The following is a 25178-nucleotide window of genomic DNA, read 5'->3' as shown; positions in this document are numbered from 1 at the left end:
TGTTGTTTTGTTCCAATAGATCAAATGATTTCTAAGGGGGGACTTTTGTTTTGATGGAGAAGGAGGTGGAGAAAATGACAGAAATGATACCTTATGTTTGAGTTTAGGTTCAAAATGGTAGTGCTTTTAATATGTATTAAACAGATTTTGATACTTTAAATTAACCAAAAGTCTCAGATTTGATCCGTTAAATTTATCAAAAGTTAATACTTTTAATTTTAATCAAATATTTGACGGAAATTATGAAAAGAAAGAAAATTAACTGGGAATTTATATTTAGAGGCATAATTTTTGTGATTTTTGCTATTTTTTAATTTATTTTTAGAGTTTGATGAAACTTTTTGAGGTGTAATTTCAGCTAATTTTTTTTATTTTTTTTGTGTTTAGTGCAGTTTTTTGTGTTGCATATTTTAAAATTTAATAGAATTTTATTGGTTTTATTGTTAAATTTTTTTTTTTTCCAATGTTTTCGTCTAATCTAAAAATTGTTAAATATTTGACGGGAACTAAAGGTATAACTTTTAGCAAACTTAAAGGACTAAACTAAAAAAAGGACTAAAAATTGTTTAATGCAATACTTAAGGAACTAATTTGCTTCATACTGCTTAGAGAGAACCAGACGGATGCTGAAGAAGGAATCTGTTGCTTTTAACAGATCAAAATGATTTCTAAAGGCGACTTTGCTATGAGGATTGGGGAAGGAGCATACAAATGGTAGTATCAATTGGAGTATGAAATGTTCGTTAAAATGAGCCCCAAATAGACAATATTGTTTACAAAAGAATATTAAATTACAATGCTTTATTAATAAAATATTTTAAAAAAATTATATGGCATATGGTCGATGGTGAAAGCGCGGTGGTGGCTGTTTTGGTTGCCGACCGGGATAGTGTTAGGTGACGGTGGTGATTGTGAGGAGGAGCTAGCGGTGATGATGACTGACAGTAGTAATTAACCATTGTTATTAATTGACTAGAACGCTCTCTATTTGCAATATATTCTAACTCGAAAAATTGTTCGCGCTTCGCGCGGTGATAAAAATATCAGCCAACGCCCTACAATAAAAAGTAAATACACAAACAACTGTATTGTCACAAATCTCTAAGAACTCTAATTAGTAATGCCGAAGGTGATACTCTTTGATCAACTATTTGTTAGTAGATAAATATAGTCATAAAACTATGAGTAACGTTTTTAATTAAATATTCTCATAAGGTTGATCGTTCTTTCCCAAATACTTAAATCCCATTTTAAAGATTTTTAATGTGTAATATCAAAACCTTCACAATTTTACAATAGATTGTATGAAAGTAATATGTATTTGTTATGCTTTTCAAGTAGCAAGTGCCTCGCAAAATCTCTCGTTAAACTTGAGCCAATGACGGATCCAAAATTTTATAGTCGTGGGTGCTCACTTCCTTTAACATAAAGTTGATACCAATCACATAGTATAAGTGCATCCGAACTCGACAATGAAAGTTAATAAGAAACCTACGATTAATATATCCTTACTAAAAGAAGACTTCTAGTGTGTTGTACTTATACCCAAAATCTCTAGCTTTAGTGTGTGCTCGGTACGAATAAAAATATTTTTAGAAAAATAAGTGAATATCTTATTTATAAAAATACTAATCTTATTACGTTATTTGTTTTTTTCAATTTTTGTTCTGCGATCGACCAAGAAGCTGGAGAAGCCAAGAAGGGTTTCTTTGGTGTTTTCTTTCTAGAAACCTACTAATGTTTTTATGATTTAGTTAGTGAATGAAATATAAAATAGGAAAAGTGAATAAACAATAAAGAAGCAATAAGTGTGAAAAAGGTATAAAAAGAAGAGTCAATGTTATTAAACATAAAAGAAGAAGTTTCAGTTTGCGTTATTTCTATTTAAAAAACGTTGCAGCATGGTTCCGAACCCTCGCTAGAAGGCACCAGCTCAAGCTTCAACTTCAGAACCAAAGCACCCATCAGACGTTTTGGTCAATGGGTGAGCACGATTGCAATATATCCAATTTTCAGTATTTTCTATATACATATACAAAGTTTCCGACGGGTTCAATGGGTGCTGGAGCACCTGAAATCTATATGTGGGCCCATGACTTGAGCAAATCATCAAAGTTGAAGTCATTTTACCCAACTTCATACATTTTGCTGCACATTTGTTAGCATCATTGATTTGTTTCAAATATCATTTTTAGAACATTCATTTATCAACTACTTCCGGTGCTTTCATTTAGCACTTATACATAAATCTAAACTAAACTAATTAATTTTCCTTTCAAGAACATCAAATGTAAAAATTAGTCAACATGAATTTTATTCCCATTAGATTGAGAAACAGAAATAACTTCATGATTCTTTTTACATCCTATATAAAATTATTTGACGACCCGTAAAGAAATTATTTCAGTTTAAATATTAAACTACACATTTAATTAACTTATATAATTGAAATTGAAAATTAAAAGATAGAAGATTAAGGAAGCTGATGAAACGTACAAGTTCAAAAACATATATTGGACTACAACCACCTAAGTTCTAGACTAAAGAAGTTCAAGAAGAGTGGAGAATATTGAATGGAAACCCATATAATAATGATAAATGCAACAATTACCTCATGTGATATATGTGATTCCTGAAAAGAAAAAGAAAAAAGTGTAAGATTACCATTTCTTAATGGACCTCCATATATTACAATCTATAAATTTACACATTTATTTGCCATAAGTAAATGATAGAATTGTCATCCTTATTTTCCCCACTGTCCTTCCCCCTCCTCAACTCCCTTGGCCGCTGCTAAATTTATGACTTTACCTCTTTGATGGCGTGCTGCATTGTCAGTTTTTTTTTTTTTTTGGAATAAGAGAAAAATTGTATGAATTAACTTTGTGGGTTGTCATGTCACTGATAGACTGAAAAATTCTAATTAATCCACTTCAGAAAATATGTTGAACTAAAAAATCATCAATTTATCTTAAAATTTAGCACAGCCGTGGCTCATATGGGAGAGAACGTTCTAATTTCAGAAACGTGACTAAAAAATTCAATTTTTTTGAAAAATTTCAATTAATGTTCGATAAAAAATTACGATCACAAGAACAATATAACAGAGCTTCCGCCATTTCCTTCAAGAAAAGATGTTAAATAAAAAGTCAGCTATACACAATCCCCGACATGCGCACACACAGAGGCGGAGCCAGGATTCAAAGCTTGTGGGTTCGGGTTCTAATTTTTTAAAGTTATTGGGTTCTTAATTAATAATCTGTACATATTTGACAAAAATTTTACTACAAATATATGGTTCAGACAAAAATCTGGGTTCGGCCAAACCCACACCCGAAGGCCTGGCTCCGCCCCTGCGCACACATATACACACTGACACACATACATGTAAAATCTATATGTGTAGGTTGAACCCATCGGGAGGGCACATGTGGTTGACAATATTTTTCACTTAGACACCTAAACTTAGGGATGTTCCTATTGAGCACCTACGTTGTCCGGAATTTGTTCCAACTAGACACTTTTCCCTGAATCAACCGAATTTGCGTGCAATACACTCTCTGCTGGCGTGACAAATGACGAATAAAATGAGGACATGTGTCTTTTTGAGTTTAAAAAAAAAAACTATTTTAAAATCTATTTAACAAACAAAATAAAAATTAACATTCTAAAAAAGAAAACAAAAATTAATCTACACGCAATTAGAAAAAGAGAAAGAACACATTGAAAATTCTGGAAATCAATAGTTGCTCTTGGTGTTCTTCACCATCTTCATGTGTGTTCGTGTTCCAGCAACGATTTTAATTCAAATTTTCAAGAGAAACCCCTCCACATCTGTTATAACTCTAGTTAAAAATTTCCCACGAAGATCAAAGACAAACCCAACATTAATTTGTCAAATTTTTTATCAAATCAAGTAACCCATTTTAAATCTTCAAGCTTTCCAAAGACCTTGATGCAAGTCGAGTTGCCTCAAGGACATGTAGAGAACTGTCCCGGGGATTCCAAGTGTGGATGATAGCATGGGAGGACGGATTGGAGATGGAAGAGCATCGAAGTGGCTAAATTAGTAAAGGAAGGATATGATTGCAAAAGAGGTCACTTCCTAAATTCAAGACTTTCATCTCCACAAGGCTAGCCAAACAAGGTCCTTGTCTCATTAAGGGCATTTATGTAATAATGTAGTTGTTTATGGGATTTCTAATTTTCACAGTACTCAAAATTAGTAAAAAATTCCCTTGTTATTAGCTTTTGTGTCGTTGACACTGGGATTAAGGATGCAATTTTCAAAGGCATTGTCATGTTTTCCAAATCACTGAGCAACTAGTATGAGCCTGAAATAGTTCAAAACATTAGAATAATTACATTTGTAAACTGGAAATAGATCTTCTTCTTGTTAAACTTGTGTAATCAGATATGCCTCTCACACCAATTGTTCAACAGAATGCCGAATCCGTTAACTTCTTTGTGCATATGGCTATAATTGTTGTTGCCCAGATAAGCATGTACATATCAATTGCAATGGTGGAAATGGTGGTGGAGAGACAAAGAAAAAAGAAGAAGAAGACAATAAAAAAGATAAAAAAGAAAAAAATCTATTTCTATTTTTTTTTGGCTCTTCACGCACCTATATTGGGTGAAATTCACTCTATGTGTCAACTCAGCAAAAAGTGTCTAATTAGAATAATTTTGGGTAGCGTAAGTGCCCAATAGGAACATCCCTAGGTTTAGGTGTCTAAGTGAAAAATGTTGTCAACCACAGATGTCTCCCGATAGGTTCAGCCTATTATGAAACAACAGTGACAACAATAGCCATCAAAACTAAAAGCATAAGCAGAAATAAAAAAAATGTCATGAGATCAATTAACCTTAGTATTAAGAAAAATCATGAGTGCAAAATGGAGAACTAGTTTTTTACTAATATATATGTTAACATGAAAGAAAAATGAAATGGGCAAAATGGATGGGTGGAGAGAGGTGATCAAGATAGGTAGAATCATAGAGCAATAAAGAGGGACACTTTTTTGTATTAGGAAAGGCAGATAAGTGTGGTAAGTATTCAGTATATACAAATAAAACAAAGAAGGTACGTAAATATTCAGTAATTCCAAAAGGAAAAAAAGTATACGCTGCAGTGAAGCCAAAACTTACCCAAAAGCTTAAACTTTACATCTTCTTAATGAAAAAGAGATTGTATTAGAAATACGAATGGATAGAGGATAAGCATTGTCAGGAGCATGATGGGGGTGTTTGTCAGTTTCACCTCTACTAATATACAAGTTCTTTACGTTTTGCATTACTGTATGTATGTTAATGTGATATAAATATGCATTGTTACGAAAGATTGTAATGGTCCATAAATATGGATTATGAAAGGTTGTAACGGTAACAACCATTCTTGACTATTTTTTCATTAATTTATGAATACTATATTAAATATTAATCAGAAAAATGAGATAAGAAGTTTAAAAAATGAGAAAAAAGGTAAATATGATCCTTGACCAAAGACAGGTGCCACATCATCTCTTCTATGCCTAGCTTTACTATATATATATATATATATAGATTTCCAACTCACACTCTGATTTAATACAAGAACAATGCCAGACATGGTCATGAGAAGTTGAAATGGTGGAAAAATGCTATTTGAAATTGAAAGCTATCATTTCTATAGCCCTTATTTGTAGGGATAGAAGGGGGAATTAATATTATAGTGAAATGTAGTCATGGATATGGTTTTCATCATTAATATTCAGCTGAAAACTGAAGTTGTCATCATCAATTTTGGTGGGACGGACATGATTTCTTTACCCTTCATCAAAAGATTCGAGTTTGAATTTGAGATTGGAAAAATCTTGATAAGGTGCGCTTCCTCTTTAATGGGATTTAAGAAACATGAATCCAAACTAATCATAGCCTCAAAGCAACTACTGAATGCTGGATGAAAAATCAAACAACAATGAAAAAGAAAAGAGTTCCACTATCAGAAAATCACTAATTTATGACGAAAATTTCCGATGGAATCCGTCGGAATTTGGTTTATTGATCATGTTGCCAATGAATTTCCCGTCAAAAAAAACCATTATCGACAAGTCAAATATATTCCGATAGACCATCCCTTGGAAATTTGTGATTTTCTGGTAATTGTTGGCCGCTTACATGAAACCATGCTTTCCTGCAAAGCCAATATGTTAATATGTATACGAGGACAATATAATATTGCATGTGTCAAGAAATGATCGTAACTAGAGTACTAGACACAATTGACACTTGTGGACACTTTTAGAATAGGACTGTAGCAGCCAAAACAATCGTCATTTCACCGTTGAAGGCAATGACCAATTGGAATACTATGTGTTATGCACAAGTTTGAAATTTATGGATGATAAGGATCTAGCTAGCTATTATAGCTAGACCCTTTGGGCTATCAGTCATTCTGAGTATTATAGAGGATCGATCACTTGTCCCTAAAAATGGGTTTGATAATTAGTTATTTTGGGGTAATACTGTGAAAAACAATTTGGGGTAATATAATGAAAATTCTATGATTAAAATTCCCTTTATCGCTTAATGTTTAGGTTATGAAATGGCAAATAATACCTTACTTATGCGTGTATATATATCTTGGACGCGATAGATTATTTTTACATAGACTCGCTCTCTAGCTCTTAAATAGCTAGTCATACGAGCATGTGTGTGTTTATATGTGCATGCATATGTACTTTTTCTTAATTATGCTTTAATTATAATTGATAACGTATAATATAAATGGTAAATTATATAGTATCTCTTTTCAAGTTAAACATATACTGATAAATGATAAGTATAATATCAATTTTCAACTTAAACATATAGCCGTCGATATGATAATTCCTACATCTATTTAAAGATCGTTTAACATATTGCATATTGTACATAGCATTATTCCAGTCGTTATGTTTATATATATTTTTTATTAGATATATATACGTCACGGGGTATACACATTGAATATATCTGGCTTTTCACTCTTTTCCTCTCACATAATTTAGATGGAGGAGATAACACTCAAGACTTTCTACGAGATGGTATTCTCTTCTCTTATCATTTATCCCTATCTGGATTAGGTGGTCCTTAACTTCTCATGAGACATAGTTTTGCCCGAGCTTTCTTTGGCATACACAAATATCTAAGCTGAAAATTGCAGCAAAGTAGTAATTTATTTATGGTAAATGATGGTAAGATATCTGGGCCTTTATTTCGACTATCTTACTTCAGATATATTTGCCGCTTGCATTGTACTATCACATACACCCAGAAACTCCGTCTAACCATACTGTCTCCCAACAACACATATTTTGGATAACTTTGTCCTATTAAGATTAGATTGATGGGAATAAATCACCTATCTTTTTGGTCTATATTCGGATTTAAACCCTACACACCGACAACAATTTCTTTTATAAAAAGAAGGTTGTACCAACAATGGCCACGAGGAACCACGTTATTGACAACTATTTTTCACCCTATATAAAAGCATAATATCACAGTATCCAACTTTGTACATATCAAACTTTACCATCTAATGGCATCAGCATATCATTCATCACCGACCAATCCCTTCACCTTGTACAATAATGGTACCAAAGGGACTAAATTACAAACTTGTGGGGCTACATGTAGAGTTAAGAGACCCAGGGCCGGTGGGGGTACGCTTTCTTTTAATTGCTTATTGGCCCCATTACTATTTCAATAGACTTACATTTGTCAAGCATGGACGGTTTGTCTAATAATTTAGCATATGAAAGATCACCTTGACTCACGCTTACCCAACAAATGGAACGCACTATTGACGGTTGACATTTTGCCACGTCCGCTTTTCCTGAGACGTAGTCAGAGTCAGAAATTTCGTTAAGAGTATCAAGAGGTGTTTATATATATATATATATATATATATATATATATATATATAGTAGGAGTAATATTTAACTTATATATAGTATGATTTATTTCCAATGGAGGATGTTCAATTGACGATCATTCGCCAGACTATACCTCACCTTACAATTAAGCTAGTACACAAACACGGGTTTAAATTTAAGATCATAGGATTTTGATAAGGCTTTACTTCCATTTGTACAGGATATGGTTCGTATTCATTGATAAATCAATTTTGATTCTCTATTAACCAATAATGTGGAACTATTAACATGGTCAAAATAAACTGTTTGAAATCTAGAGTCTAGGTGTTATGTTGTAGAATACCACAAGTTTGATAGAATCATCAAGTTTGACTAATTACGTACACGCAAGAGGTCTTTTTTTCCAAGTTCTTTTGACATGATTATATTCCCTTAAATGACCTGTGTATTTTACTTAAAAAAAAAAAAAAAAAAACACCTAAGGGTGTGGCCTACTGGTCAATGAAGTGGGTTGAACATCATGAGGTTTCAAGTTCAAATCTCAGCAGAGACAAAATACTTAAGTGATTTCTTCTCATCTATTCTAGCCTTGCATTCATTATTCATACCAAGCTATGTAATTTAACCTTAAAAGTCATAAATTAAATTAGAAATGGTCATATAGGATAAGAATTTTTATGTAAAAGACACATTTCACACATTTTCAGGATAAATACTTGTCGGTATTGGGGTATTTACACTAAATTATGTAAAATTAATATAGTTAAGTGATTTAATAAGGTCAAAGTATAATATGTAAGTTACTATAAGTGAGTATATAAAGTGTTTGCTACAATTTTCTATAGTTGATATCAACATTCCACCCAACAGACACGAGTATCAATCAAAAGTCAAAACTCTCTGGGACCATAGCAGTTGTTCTCAAGTGAAGTGATAGAGCTACAATTTTCTCCAGTACCCTTAGGACCCGTTTGGCCATACGAATTTTTCACTTTTTTCCGGAGAACGTTTTCACTTTATTTGAAAATCTAAAGTTTGGCCATGGAAATTTCAAATTGGAATTTGAAAAACACCTAAAATCTGTTTTCACTTTTTTCACTTTCAATACATTCAAACAACCAAATATTCTTTGCAAAAACTATAACCAAACACAACTCCATCTTCACCTCCAACTTCAAAATTCCAAATAAAGTGAAAAATATTTGATTTTCATGGCCAAATGCCTACTTATTATTGTTGTTGTTTGCCTTCTACATATTGATGTATAGGAATAGATTTAACTTTCATAAGTGTAAAAGAACTTTTACAACTATTAACTCATCTAATTAAATCATATTGCAAGTAATCTCCATAAAAATGGGATTACTAATATTAAAAATAAGACAAATTATCTATTATAACAGGTCAAAAAGTATTTTGATAATGTAACATAAAATAGATTATTAAACCCCTCTACAAGTATATACGAACACAAATATTCAAAAAATTTCAGTAACTAAACAAAAAGAAGGAAAAAAAACTGCCACTCGATAGAAATTCTACTGCAAGACGGTCATCTCAATCCTTCTACAATGATGACTTGACCAACGACACATGTCCTTGGGAGCCAAAGGCCCCTACGCCTGGTTGGCAAGCGGATGGCCGGTGCCTGCTTTGCTTCTAGCCCGAATTGTGATATAGAGGTGTTCAGTCATAATCTAGAGCACGTAGCTTCGTGCCACTAACTTTTCAACCAATCGTGTGAATGATCACCTTCCTAATTAAGAATGATTTTTAATTGTATGCTCTGTGTAGAAAATATTAACACAGTCAACTCATTTATAAGATAAATATAGGTAAAAATCTTGATAAGCATTACTTAGTAATCCAATAAAAAAGATACCTGACTTACTATCATAGGTTTAAATCAACCGATAGTATAGAAAAATCTAATAATGTTAGAGCCCGTTTGGATTGGCTTATAAGTTGCTGAAAAGCAGTTATAAGTCGTTTCGCCTTTTTTGAGTGTTTATTACTAAATTATAAGCAATTTTGTGCTTAAAATAAGCCCAAAAAAATAATTGAGCCTGTTTGGCTTAACTTATCTAAAGCAGCTTTTTTTTTTTAAGCCCATTCAAACAGGCTCTTAGTATATATAACTTAAATCTCATAGGACCTTGACCACCCTCATATTATATCTTCTACACAGCACACCTCCTCCCAAACAAAAAAATACAATACTCATAATATTCTTCAGGTTCATATCTCTTTTTGCACCAAGATCAATAGGCTATATAGCAACTACATCATTTTCTAATCATCAATTCTTGGTATTTGGTTTATATATAATTGTAGATTAATTATGAGGCTGAGCACTAAACCAACAGAGTCCTTGAAGTGTCCAAGGTGTGAATCAACAAATACAAAATTTTGTTACTACAACAATTACAACAAGTCACAGCCTCGCCATTTTTGTAAAGCCTGTAAAAGGCATTGGACTCAAGGTGGCCTTCTTCGTAACGTCCCTGTCGGCGGCAGCCGGAAAAATAAGTGGCCGCTTAAGATCACATCAATAAGCCACAAAATTTTCAAACCGCCGTGCCGTGCCCCAACAACAAGTGACATCACAAGGGAAAAGGGTGATTCTCAAATGGTTGTTGTTCAGAGTCAGGAAAATTATGATCAAAATATTCCCTTGGTCACTAGTAAAATTGATGAAGAGAAAAATATATTTGAAAATTTCCCTTTATCTTCACTACCATATGATACAATTGACACCTCTAAAGGGTCGATTGGTACAATTCCATGTTCAAATATTTATAATTACATGGGAAATCTTGATCATAGTACCATGGACGAGTACTCAACTATTACATGGCAAGGTCCAAGAACAAGTAGTGTCAATGATAATTTATCAAATTATTGGAATTGGAATGGTATCGAGGCATTGGTTTCAGCTGATGATTTTAATATTGCATGGGATGACACGGAGATCAAACCATAAGAAAAGAGAAACGTGGATTCACTAGGAAAGTTTGTTTATAGGAAAGTTTAGGGGCGAAGCGCACGGATATGCGATTTTGATGCCGCCATTTAACTTGTGCCCACTTTTTAACGTTTTTGCACATGTATCCACTTTGGACAACTTCAAATATACTAGATTCAAGTTTATATTGCACAAGTTTGAGACATATGTGTGATCGAAGTTCGTGCACATATGTGTAATGAACTTGCATTTGTGCCTCATCGTCTTGCTATTTTTGCCTCCTTCAGGCGCATATGGCTGAAGTTTATCCCTTTTTGCTTGAGCTTCAACATGACTGAAGTTTATAATATAGTCATTTTTGGCTGACTTCAACCATTTTTTTGCTTGAACTTTAGCCGTATGTCGCTCAAGTTCAGTCAATTTTGTCTAACTTCAATCATTTATGTCTGAAAGTTCATGCATATATAATTGAAGGTCAAGCAAATATGACTGAAATGAGGCAAAAATGATTGAACTTCAGTCATAGATTTATGGTTGAAGTTCAAGCAAAGATGATTTAAGTCCGAACATTTTTGTCTGAACTTCACTCATATGTAACTTCAAATATTTATCTGAAGTTTGGTTTTGTCAAACCTAACTTTACACACCGTATAACCGAAATGGATATGTATACAAAAAATTTAAAAAGGTGGGCATAAGTTAAATAATGATATTAGAACAGGCTGTCCCATGAAATTTCTAAGTTTAAGAGTTTGCCTTATGGGCAATTCATGCTTGTTCTTTTGTCTGTTAACTTAGTAGTGCACTAGTACTTAACCTAGACGTAGTTATTTAGTTACAAAGTATGTATCACAGATTTACCTGCTTATACGTAAGTATGAATTGAATTAGGTTTCTGTACTATTTTTGAGCTGTTTTTTTGTTTTTGTTTTTGGTATTCTTTGATTTCCAGTTAATTACCCCCTTCGTAAATGACCACACTAAGTTTACAAGGTTGTTTGAGGGTTGTCTTTTTTCGGTTCATGCATTCTGAAAGGAAATTAGGAACATGACACGAATTTCAGCAAAAACGTTAACAAAAAACACTATATGTGATTTCTTCTTGTCTGGTTAAATTTTGATATACTGAATTATCCGATAATCTTACTGCTGCTATAATGTAGCGTCAAGCATGCTATTTGGATTGAAAAGGAGTAAAACAAGAAGACTAAAAGGAAATAAAGGAGAAATTCTGATCTTCAATATAGATAATGCTCACAATTTACATAATGAGAGATAAATACTACGCCATTGGATCAATTAATTTCTTCCTTAGTTGCCCAGTGCTCCTTACGACAATCTTGCCATCAGTCCTGATGAGACCATTTTGTAAAATTGTATTAGGTATTGCTTTCCTATCCACTGCCAATTGAGTTAAAATTTGTTGGGCTTCTTCATCTCCTTGGTAGTTTAACATTACATCAGTTGCCCACTTTGGTTGTGTGACGGTATGACCAATGCACCTCATCTATTCTCTTCAAATTTTCGAGATAATGTGTCTGCGCTACGACATTTTCAACCCCTTTCTTGTAGTGTACCTCGTAGCTTAATCCTATAAACTTCGAAATCCCTTTATATTGAGAGTTATGGAGATCCTTTGGTCTCTTAAGAAGTGCGAATGATTGTTCGCGATGAATTTTGCTAGCAGAAAAAAATAACTGCAATCACAAAACAAATATGAGAAAAAATCATTTTATTGATATTGTGTGAGAACATCTCTGGATGTATCTCTTGATTCTAATTTCCGTGTTGTCCGCATTGATTCAAGGGCCAATGTAGCATTTTTCTCGAATGAAGCATGAACTTCTGTTGATGTGTTGAATCTTCGAAGAACTTTGAACAGCACTTTGGATTGTTCTTGAGGGAAACATAGGTGTGAGCTAGATGGTCTCCAAGTAATTCTAGCGGGCCTTTGACTTGTAGAACATGGATTGGGCTTATCTGGTCAACATGATGGACCAACCCAAAATCCCAAATGCAATTTAGTTTGATTCAGGTCATGTAATTTTGACTTAAATAATTAATCCAACTTTATTAACCAAAATTTGACTTGGTCAACATGTCAATAATTTGGAATTAAATCCAAATCTTGTATGAATTAATTCAATTAAATCTTCGATGTCTAAAATGATGAAATGGGAGGATTGCAAGTAATGCCTCCTTTTTGCATTGCCAGTAATAGGGCGATCAACTCTTTTTCATAAGTGGAAAGGCCCAAATGCTTAGTAGGAGTTTGGACATGCGGTTTCATGTCATGAGATGAAATCAGCATTTGGACATGTGGTTTCATGTTATGAGATGAAATCAGCGTTTGGACATGCGATTTCATCTCCCAAAACATCCAAAAAGGCATGATTTAGGATTTCAAATCATGATTTTAAAATTTTTAAATGTAAAACTTGACCCATAAGTTTATATTTTGTAAACAAAGACTCATAAGTTGGTAGATATTTTTAACAATTACTCCCACCAACCATTTACCAACCTCATTAACTTCTACCAACCGTTATTTATGTTCGTACCATGTGGAAGGATTATATTAAAGAGTAGTTACCTTACTATTCATGTTAAATTTTCCTTTTTATTAAACTAAAGTTTGATCAATCGATGTTGTATTTTTTAGAAAGACCTTCTAGTAGCATATTAATTTTGTTATGAACTATGACTTGCTCATTTGGTAAGATTGTATAAGAATTGAAAAAAGTTTTAATAGTTTTCACAACTTGTGAGGTTTTTATGTCAATAAGAAAAAATACAACTTGAGAAATCCAAATTGCACATCCAAACATGGTTTCATCTCATAATTTCAAATCATATCCAAATGGCTCCTAATGATAAGGAATTGACTGAGAAAAGCAATTGCCTTGCTATTTTGCATTAACACAGCGCCTACTCCTATATCATTGCATCCACTTCCACCACGAATGCAATGGAAACAATCCAGCAGGTCCAACACATGAGCCCTTATCATTGCATTTTTAAGCTCATCAAAGACATGGACAAACTTCTCATTCCAGCTGAAAGCTCCTTTCTTGAGCAATTCTATTAATGGCTTGCTAACAATGGTGAATACTTTGATGAAACGCCTATAATTGCCTTTAAGACCAAGGAAGCAACAAAGTTTCTGTTGGAAAATATGCACAGCGGAAATAATTACAGATTCGTACTGCTTACATGAATAATAGATAACAAATTCGAGCACGTAGAACATACAAACGTGATGAAAATTAATTTGAGACCTCTCGAAGCGTAAGCAAATATCCTTAAGCAAGTCTGACTCCAGCTCTACGGTCTTCTGCAACGATCTCAAATTAATAGCTGAAGTCTCTCAATACTTGGGTGGCTGAGTATTGTTCGAAACTTGTAACTTTCTAGTTTAGGAGGTCCCCTAAATTTATAGGGACTTTTTTCCACGTTTTTACCCAGTCCAAAATTGGACCAATAAACGTTTTTCTTCCTTTTCCACCAAGAAACATGATTCTAAGTCCTAGTTAAATATGGGCACAGTAGGGACCACAAACTAACTACTGAGGCTCCCTATTATCGAAATAATTCAAAATCTGATTTGAATTATTCTTACCATAATAAATTACAAATCACTCCACTAGAAATTTGTAATTGCGCTCCTCCATTTATATTTCAAAATTCTCCATTAAACACTTATGTAATTCTCCATGTTAAGATTACAAATACAAATCAATAAATTAAATTACTGACGAATTTAATTTAATGATTAATTTCCTTTAGAGCACTGCTTAACTTATTTCATGTGCCGGATTCATAAATGCACCGGCCGGGTTTGCACATGAAAACTTATAAGCTTCTCAAAAAGGTGTATCATCAACCTCTATACCGAGACATGGATTCGATCAATTAACTTATTATTTCACCACACCAATATATATTATTATTATCCAATCTATCAGCCATATTGACCCATATCAAGACCTCACCTTTTAATAATCAAATTGACAATTAAGATATACATCTCATAATAGTTATATCAAGATTGATAATATAAGTACATTTAATAGTTTTGAGATTTGCCAGTCAGTCTAAAACATTTATCTCGACTCAGTCCTGCTCAAGACATTCAAAATGGACTAGCACGAGAAATTAGAACTACACCATTCTCGTAAACAAGATAAATTACCTTCAATCTCGTGCTACAATCATTCAGATGGTTTGTCCAATAATTTCCATCTACAATTGTGAACTATAGCTTTTAACTTATAAGAACCAGTGATTTAATCTTCTGTGTATAAGCTTAAACTCTATACACCAAATCATCTACTATATAAGTTGAGGACATATGTATGACAAAATGATCTATTTAATGTAACACAATGTTGAATTGAATAAATAAATAAATAATTATTCTATAAATAATATTATATTTAAACGCATGGTTAATAGTATATCCTAATAGTTCCTTGACTATGATCGAATAGGACCATTGAACCATTGCTTCAATTTTTGAGGGTCAGTGCTTACCCCTTGCTTAGAAATAATATGACCCAAATACTCTACTGGTGCTTCTGCAAAAATGCACTTAGATAATTTGGAAAAAATTGGTAATTTGTTCTCAATACTTGAAAAAAACCACTTTAATATGTTGTACATGATCTTCCCACTTAATACTATAAATAAGGATATCATCGAAGAAAACTAGGACAAATTTCCTTAGATACGGGTTGAACGCTTCATACATTAGGGCTTGGAATGTGGTTTAGGTGTGATTTTACCAAGCTAGCATTTATAGTCTCTGCTCTTGTTAATTTTGAAACTACCGGTAGTACTTGATAGAAATCACCTCCAAAACCATTACTTTTCCACCAAATGATTCATCGACGTCCATTATATTTCTAAAACTCCTATCAACTGTTTCGATCGTCTATCGCTTACATATGCTATTCATCCCATAATATCAGCATTGTTTTTCTTATCAAATTTTCACCACCACTCTACTTTGACATATTTGCGATTGTTGCTTCAGTTGTTTGAAGAGGTATGACAAATATAGAGTGAGTTAAATTTAGAATAATCAATAGACCAAAAGTTCTATTAACCAAAAAAAAAAAGGTTAAGCAGCTTCTGTCTCTGATTCACCTACAATAAGTGTTTTCCCATAGACACACAAACGCCTAAAAATAGTACTACTATATTTTGTGGAATTTAGCTGGCTCACCTGGTTCTCCAAATGAAAATGGAGATGGGCTTTTCAAGGTGTTGTTATGGGAGTAAAGTAATGGAGGTTTCAGAGTGAGCAAGAAGAAACGACTACCTACTATTTGTGGTTATTAGGTTGGGTGGGGGGTTGGGGGGAGGGTTGTGGAGTGAAGATCATTTTTTGTCTTTTTGCTACAACCTAGTTATGCACAGAGAATAAACTTGTTTATTGGGTCGCTTCGACCCGTGTTCTGCTCGATTAAAACCTGGACTGATCACAACCCATGGAAAATTAGGAAGGATTAGGTTAGGGGGAGAGCTGGGTCAAAAGAGGTCTTAAGCCTGAGAGATCGGCTCGGATCATGACCCACCGATGCACCGACCAGATAACTAAAAAAATTTACTTAAAAATATTTGACCAACTCCGGCTGTTTACCAATTCGCAAAATAGTCATTGGCCAACTAGCTAGTCCCATCTTCACCGACTCTCCTTTAGCTAGTCCACCTAGTTGTTGGGACAGCGAGTTGATAGCTTTGATACGACCTTTGCCCTTTCCTACAAGTTGTACGTAGCGCCCGTGTCTATCATGACCTTAATAGGCTTTCCATTTACTCTCAAGTCGACGAACATCAGGGTGTTTTCTTGATCAAGAGGAGGCCCCTCATACGCCTTTGTCTTCTTCTTCTTGGAAGCTGGGCATGGGTCCTTCTTCTTGCTTTTGCCGGCGTTGGTGCCCTGTAAAGCATAAAAAATGGAACAAATAAGTGCGTTGAAGGCACATATTGGTTCCGTCTGGTCAGCATCATCCTTCCCATCATCAAGAGTTTGGTGGGGGTGTTCATTTGTGCCTGTGGACATTCTTTGTTCTAATGCGGCCGCCGTAATGACAACATCTTGAAGGGGGCTTCCTCCCCTGATCATAATTATGAGACAAGCATAGTGCTACTTGAGGAGGGAGTCATGGATTTAGCTGCACCCCGGTCTCCCCCACTTCTGCTAGAACCACCATTTCTAGGTTGGCCCCCTTTGAATCCTCCACAGATAGGTTGTTGAGGTCTATCCGTTCGAGCTTCCACTTAGTAATCACCAAGGCATTTCACAGCCTGGATAGCTCTAGGTAAAGAATCGACCTTCTACCTTTGTAGTTCCATGTGGGCATAGGGTTTCAAGTCTTTCATGAACGTGAAAAGCTTGTCTTTGTCACCTATGTCCCTTATGTTTAGCATGAGCGCGGAGAACCCATGCTTATAATTCCGGACTAACTTCGTCTGACGGAGTTCCAAGAGCTTTCTCTACGCATTGTATTCAAATTTTCAGGAAAGAACTGTAAGCGTATGGCTGCCTTCAGTTCTTCGCGTGTCTGAAGAGCTTTCTCACCAGCCTTGATGGATTACTTCACACGCCACCAGAGTTTAGCATCACCCTGAAGATACATGGCAGCAGTTGCTACCTTCTTTGCTATCTCCAATTCTCCTACAACATCCAAGTACTGCTCGATGTCGAAGATGAAATTCTCTACTTCTTTGGCATTTCGAGCTCCCTGATAGGGCTTTGGTTCCAGAATCTTGAGTTTCTGTGGCACAAGGGCAAGGTTCGCAGCACATCAATATTGTTGCCTCTTCCTTAGAGTAGGCCTTGTAGTGCAGCATTGACAACATTAAGCTGACCAGTCAAGTTGTCGATGATTTATTGCATGACAGTTACCCTATCTGTCTCTTGTGCCCTATGGGCTAAATCCTCGTTCTGACATGTGGCGGCTCTTTGGGCGGCTACGTCGAAGTGGCCATGATGTTTGCAGTGTCCTGCTTAGCTTGCCGCATCTGCGGTCCAGGTCATCAAACCTTTACACTAGGCTGGTTCTTAGTTCAGGGACCGTATTCGTGGGGGGTCGTAATCCATTAATCACTTCCTCAAGAGCCGCAATGCGGTCCCCATGGTTCACTATGGTCAGAAATTATGACAATAGCAATGTGTTCCCTCGTGTGATGTCGAGCCAAGGCTCTAATACTAACTGCTACATGGCGCCTTCCTTAGACTTCTTAGAAAGCGACGTAAGGCTAAGCAACCAATGTCCTTGTAGTTACTATCCGCCAACTGTACGCTAGATGAGACTGTCAATGCCGTACGGGGAAACCAATGTCAAAAGCAATTGAGAGAATAGAATAGAGAATGAGAATGAAAGAAAGCTTGATTGCATCAATGAAGACTATTACAAAGAGAGCGAATGGCGTCGAGGGGGGGGGGGGATACACCAGTACAGAGAAATGTTTGTTTGCTTGATCCCCCTTATATATGCTTTAAAAGAAAAGGCCTAAGTTACGAGATTAGACATAAATAAGCTAGAAAAACATAATGAAAATAAGGAAGTAAAACTACTCTATATTTACATCAAAGGACCTCAACTCCTACAAAGTAAAAGTAGGTCCATTGGCGGCATTTGGAGGGGCCGCAACCTTATCTTCAGCATCAAGGTCTACGGGCGATGCTGCGCGCAGGCGCTGGCACGAGCATTAGGCGCTAAAGCCGGTGGCACTGGCGCGCGGGTGCTGACATTAGGCATGCGTTGGGGCCTGGCCTGCCGAGGGATACTAGCGAGGGTCATCGAGGGGCGACATTGGCATAGGAAACCTTGTCACTCGGAGCGGCCAAGTCCACGGGGCCATCCATGGCGCTAGGCGTTAAGAGGCTTGCCAGGACGCCATGGGGCGTGTCCAAAAGGTCATGGGGCATGGCTGGAAAGCAGCCCATGACAGAGATAATGGTGCAAACATTTCGGATTTCTCAATAATGAAACTACTGATTTGCAATTCAAATTTAAAAATCTGTTAATTTTTTTTTATTTTTTCTTTGGAGAATTGTCCTAAAAGTCCCAAATGGCTTATTATTACGCTGCCACTTGGCAATTTGTGGTGCTTCTTCCTCTCCTTTTAATAACATATATATGTGTATATATATAGATTTCATGTTAAGATCAATTCAACAACTTCTGGAGAAGAAAAGTGAAAGATCATAACTTATTTTGAAACAATTGTGTTTGTATCTCTATCTGCATATTTAAAATTTACAGACTACACGATGTAGCTCTGCGATTTAGAATTTTTTTGAAATGGTAAAGAAGCTTTAGGGAAGATAATCAAATCCAACTGTTTGAATAGTAAATAGAATTAAAATTTGAAACAGAGAGACTAATTGACTGAATATCCTTTTTAACCTATTTAAGTAACTCCCAAAACAAAACGAAGTCCAACAATGGCATCGCCAAACTTGGCCAGAATAGAGGGAGACCGGCATGAAATAAACTTACAAACGACACACCCGAGGTTTACACCAAACTATATTAGTTTATCATGGTTAATGATAAATTTGGGACGAGAATGTGAATTAATTTAACTATAATTATGTTACAACAATTTATGTTGTACTTATTCAGTTGGTGTAAACATCGGGGGTGTAGATAAGTTTTTCGACTCTGTATACGTGAATTCATTGCGTAGGCTGTTCAGAAGAAAATGGTATATTAACATTCGATATCTTCACAGTCCCTTCAAGTCTCTAATGAGTTCATGATGTCTGGCAGTGAAAAATAGAAGTGGTACATTATTATTACAGTAATCACAGATATACAGAATTAGCCGGGATTGACCTTTGAATCAAAATAATTGACTTCAAACTAACTACAGAACTCCAAGAAAAGCAGAGGTTTCCTTTTTTAACTTTATTTGGACAGGGGAAAATAGTGAAATCAACACAAAGTCCATGACAACCGTCTTCCACATACGCGTTTCCTTCATATTCAGGCCGCTTTCTTTTGCTGCAAAAAACCAAGATCATAAGTTGAACAGCAGTGTGAAACAAATTTGTTCAGTTTAAGTAGCTGATATAGTATTAACGAAATAATCTTTAGTAGAAGAGTGAAGTCCACAGTTCTAATTGGTTTCGCAAGGGAGCTAACGATACATGAGACGGGTACATGCCCCAGCACTATCCCATAATGGTAAATAAGCTTGCCAAAATAAACGAAATCTATTCGCTTCAAAGTTAATATTGACAGGCTGAATTTAAAAAGGAAATTCTAATGCTGCAATATAAGTAAAATCATTTCACTGCTATTCATGAATTGGTCAGATACCATCTTCCTCACAAATTCCAACACTTCTTCCATTCTTTTTCTGGATAACTTCTCACAAGTATTGGAAAACATATGAAATGAAATCTCTATATAGTCAAAATGCATACTGAATAATGAACTTCTTTCATGTTGTTAATTTGTCTACCCTTGTTTTCCTTTAATTGTTTTTACACCACCGAATCAAGTGCAACAATTATTTTCAAATAAACATATAGGCAACTTGTGCAATTTCGACGACCTCATTTACCTAACACAAACATAATAACCATCTACAATAATACTTTTACCTAACCATTTTATTAGTAAAGTTATACACCAGATTCCAGGTTCATGAGCAACAAACTAATCTCAAGTGTTAACCAACACCAAATGCTTTCCTTTTAAGGTATTTTCCTTTTTATTAATTTGGAACAATCATTCCCTTTTTAAGGAATCAAAATTTTGTTTTGGGCTCACCCTTTTCTCTTCCTCCATCTTGGCCTTAATGAAGGAGTAGATTGCAACTCCAGCAATTGCAATGCAGGTTCCAATACCGGTCTGTGTTGAAATTCTGTTACCTGTAAGATGCATATTGTTTAAGTTCCTCATCACAATATAAGTAACATGGCATTCTGCTGATTTAACTAAGCAAAGATGTATATTTACCAAAGACAATAATTGAGAATCCAATCACGAACACACGTTTCAACACATTCCCAACTGCGTGTGTAAGAGGTGCCACCCTCTCAAGGGTGTTTGTGGCTACCTGAAAGTGTAAAAGGAAACATAAATGAGAAGATAAGAAAAGCGGGAAATGTTGTAAACAGGCCATTATGAATACATGTACATAATAATCTAGCAGCATTATAATAACTTTAAAGGAAAAATATCTGACTGGGAATACCTGATTGTAGAGGTGATAAAACATTCCCACCCAAAAGAGATCTGTTACAAATTTTGTCATACCAACTTTAGCAATGGCATCATTAAACCCGTACTGGAGTAATTTAGGCCCCTCAATCTGTGACATGGTCAGAAAGAAAAGTATAAGATGAGGAAGAAATGGATTTAGGGGAAAGGGGAAAGAAGATAAAGTGGCTATCCTGATGTTAATGGACTCACAATAACGGCAGGCGGGATACACACGATAAGAGCAATGATTGATATGTAAGCATACACGTTAGTACTATCCATATCAGTCTGCAAAAGAAGCATTCATCAGTGAAAACGTCTTAGATAGATTGAATGGATTAATACTCAGATTAGTTTTACATAGAGTATACCATAGCTTTCTTCGAGTATATACTCCTGTATGTGAAGGAGATGTTAGAAATCATAGCACTAATGAAGCCCAACCAATTGAAAGATAGCTCAGTCAATGAAGCCATCGACACACCTGCATAAAAGATAAATCAAAACATGCTAATCAGTTCTTGTATATGAGAATTTAAGCTTTGCCCCTTCTCTTGTAAATAGAAAAGTAAATGAAAGAGGAGAAAACTTATGAATCTACAGCTTTATTGATCAGCCTGAAAATGATATATTTTCTGGCTATTTGCTCAATTCAAAATAATAAAGAAGGGATAACTACATTTTTGGATCCCTCAAAAGAATAATAGCCAGCAAATCTATAGGTTTTGTACATAAGTATAAAGATACATATAATATAAATATTGTACACACAAAATATACACCATTTATACATAAACAATGTATAGGTTTTGTATGTTTTGGCTAGCGCCTGTAATAAGAACGTGTTTATCACTAAAACCCAAGTGGAACCAGATAGAGAAGAAGAGAGCTAACCGAGGACAACTGGAGCCAATGACAGCCATAGTGCTAAAGGTATCTGTTGCCCGAGAATGAACTGAGACGCAGCAGCGTTGAAGAAAGGCTCAAGAGCTGTACCAAAAAGAAACGGAATTAGACTAGAATACGTGTTATATTATGCAAATTTTTCCGCAGTGATAGGTGGACTGCGACCTTTGATTGTGTGGGTGAATGAGACTGCAACTGCAGCGAATGAGACATTGCTGGTAACATGGCCAAGTGCATGACAGAAAGCAACTGGGGTGAGCAGCTTCAGTTGGGTTGAATCAATAGGCTACAAAGAGAAGTCCAAAACTCATAGCAAATCAGAAAGTTGCATTCTTGTTAAAATTATACAACGATAATGAAAATTCGTAAAGCTAAACATTGTTAGCAACCGTTACTTCAGCTTTATTCAGTAGCTTTATTAATGTGGTGATTTATAAATGATCATTAACCAAGAATCAAAATGTATGTTCCACATTTAGACCAAGAATCAAAATGTGTGTTCCACATTTAGAAATTTCAGCAACCATTGTCTTTCATAGTCAAACTCAAATAAAATTGGAGATCTCCAGCATTTTCTTATCCAGAAGGAAAAGCTGAAAAATCAATCACAAGTCACTTGAAAAAGCTGATTTAATCAACCTTGCTAACTTAATCCATTGACATCCACTATATCCAGAGGCGGATTCAGGATTTAAACTTTAGGGGTTCAACCTTTTAACATTCTTAGCGTATAAACCATTTATTTAAAAGTCATGGGGTTCATGTCTACTATTATTGCAATTTTGATAAATTTTTACACATAAATTTATACTCCGTGTCGAAAGTTTAGGGCTCAATTGAACCCCCACCCAATGTGCTACATACGCCCCTGACTATATCACAAAGGACTTAACTTATATATAATGACATTGTAAAGATTTTTTTTTTTTTTTTATAAGGTAAGATTTATTAAGATAAGTACCCAAGCTGGTACAAAAGGAAACAGGATTCATACAAAGACCAAGCAGAATGACATTGTAAAGATGTTTACGCTAACAACGTATTTTGGCAGGTATTTTCCAGTTTACTAATCCCACTTCTTATTAACGAACGTTTATCCATATTTACATTTGGTAACTCTGAAAATTCTTTTACAATATCAGCATATAAAAGTTAAAACTCAATTACAAGAACTCGGAAGATATTTGATTGAGTGATAATTAGTGGGGAAAAAAAAAAACACTTACAGCTCTTTTTGGGAGGCCTACAGCCCAGCTCAACAAGCAATATACCACCCCAACAGCCAAATGTATAACAGAAACAAAACTGCATATATAATTAAAAATTATCACAATAATTTATAAATAAATAAAAAAGAACAAAAGGATAAAATAATAAAAGATTCCTTATATTACAATCAAACATTGATTACGCTACAGAAAACAACAAAAAACTTCAACATTGGAATACGTACTAAGGATAAGGGAAGTAATTGTAGATCTTCTTGTTGAGGATGTTGAATATCACATTCAGAAAATACCTACAACAATCAAGGTCAAATCAGTCATTTTAAACCACCAAAACCGTTTCACAGTTAATTAAAAAAAATTAAATTACAAAGTAAATAATTCATCGAGGTTCACGTGACATACCACATGAAGAAGAAAAACCCGGTAGTCAGGGTAGCTTTGTTGAAGAACCCGACTTTAGCATCCCTGCGAAGACCAATCAAGTCAAAATTCAAATTTAAAGAAAAAAATTCGCGACGTGACAAACATTTAGACTGAACCTACAAAATGTAGCTATAGTTTCAAAAAAAAATATGAAACATAGCTACTGTATTTATGAGATGTAGCTATCACTGTTAATACAGTGTGCGTTGATACAATTCTTTCTCGCGATTTCAGTTGATACAGTATGTGCTGATAGAGCTGATATCCTCCTGATACAGCTGAGTACCAGGGTGTATGTAGCATTACAGATGGGGTTGAATTGAACTCATAACTTTCGACGCAGAGCATAAATTTTATACGTAAGAAATTATTAAAATTGTATAATAAAGAGTTGAGATGAATCCATAACTTTTAAAATATAATGGGTTAAAACACTAAAAATCTTAAAATGTTGAACCAATAAAACTAAAATACTGGATCCGCCTCTGGCCTGATACAGCTCGAGCTTTCGCCTAGCTACGTTTTGTAAATACGCAAAATTATAACTACATAATTACGCTCTAAACTATAGCTATTTATGAAATTTTGGCCTGTCGGGTTCAGTCAGGTCAAAATGTAAGAACTGAAAATGGACAGAACTGAAAATGGACCTCACCCGGCGGAATCGCTGCTTTCGGCGGGCGAAGAAGCAGCGGAGAAGCAAGGCTTGAGAGATTCTCTTTTTGGAGAAGCTTCAAGAAGTATAGCTGGACGCAATTGCCTTCCCCAAATCAAGTTAGCTCCAGCTCCAGCTCCAGCCCCGCTAATAACAGCTCCGAATGGTTTCGCTGTATTAGCGGGGAAGTTGCTGCTGCCGGAGTTGGCGGCGGCAGTGAAGTTGATCACTGCCGCCGGCTTCCGGAGAAGTGGGAGGCCACCGCGAATAGCGGTTGTGGCACCACTAGTCAATACGCGAGACTCCATTGACAGTGAGAGATAGAAGATTAGTGAGTGCTTGTAAATATGAAGTATACAGAGTTTGTAAGAGAAAAAGGAGCTGTTAAAAATGAAGATGTGGTGTTTTTTTCAGGTGACGAATGAGCGGTTCTCGTATTATTTGGATTTATTTGTCATCTTTCTAAAATATCCTTATTTTCCAATAACTTATTGTTTTCGTCACAAGGAATATTTTTGTATGTATATACTATACTTCATTTGTCTCAATTTATATGATATACTTTCTTTTTTATTCTATTCCAAAAAGAATAATACATTTCTATATTTAGAAATAATTTACTCCCTCCGCTCACTTTTACTTATTCACTATACTAAAAATAAATTTTCACTTTTACTTGTTCATTTTAACATATCAAGAAAAGATAAAACTTTTTTTCTTGTTTTACCCTTAATATTAATTACTCATTAATAAATCATTCTCCAAGTCCAATGAGACTATACACCAATTAATATGAGTATTTTGGTAAAATATATCTATCATTCATTAATTATTAAGGGGCGTACAAAGTCAAAAGTGGACAAGTAAAGT

General features: G+C 34.9%; 1 protein-coding gene across 1 annotated transcript; it reads right to left on the bottom strand.

Moving 5' to 3' along the window:
* Positions 1-19573: 19573 nt before the first annotated feature.
* On the bottom strand, positions 19574-24722 carry LOC132053429 (triose phosphate/phosphate translocator, chloroplastic). Its single transcript, XM_059445458.1, has 12 exons — positions 24309-24722; positions 23633-23695; positions 23455-23520; positions 23228-23306; positions 22167-22287; positions 21990-22085; positions 21467-21579; positions 21306-21383; positions 21088-21204; positions 20850-20949; positions 20661-20761; positions 19574-19886 (listed from the first exon to the last, which is right to left on the bottom strand). The coding sequence occupies exons 1-12, from the start codon at positions 24614-24616 to the stop codon at positions 19869-19871; spliced, it is 1260 nt and encodes a 419-aa protein (XP_059301441.1). The 5' UTR covers positions 24617-24722; the 3' UTR covers positions 19574-19868.
* Between the last annotated feature and the right edge of the window lie 456 nt (positions 24723-25178).

This window comes from Lycium ferocissimum, chromosome 4 (genome assembly GCF_029784015.1).
Source record: "Lycium ferocissimum isolate CSIRO_LF1 chromosome 4, AGI_CSIRO_Lferr_CH_V1, whole genome shotgun sequence".
NCBI lineage: Eukaryota > Viridiplantae > Streptophyta > Magnoliopsida > Solanales > Solanaceae > Lycium > Lycium ferocissimum.
The sequence above is the reverse complement of the archived record's forward strand: the minus strand, read 5'-3'. Positions and strand labels throughout refer to the sequence as shown.

Bases quoted from the DNA above. Each gene is read 5' to 3' on its own strand.
- LOC132053429 (XM_059445458.1), bottom strand. From the start codon at position 24,616: ATGGAGTCTCGCGTATTGACTAGTGGTGCCACAACCGCTATTCGCGGT. The intron at 23,521-23,632 runs GTATGTCACGTG...TGATTGTTGTAG, and splicing joins GGGTTTTTCTTCTTCATGTG to GTATTTTCTGAATGTGATAT. The intron at 22,086-22,166 runs GTCGCAGTCCAC...TTTTTGGTACAG, and splicing joins ATTCACCCACACAATCAAAG to CTCTTGAGCCTTTCTTCAAC.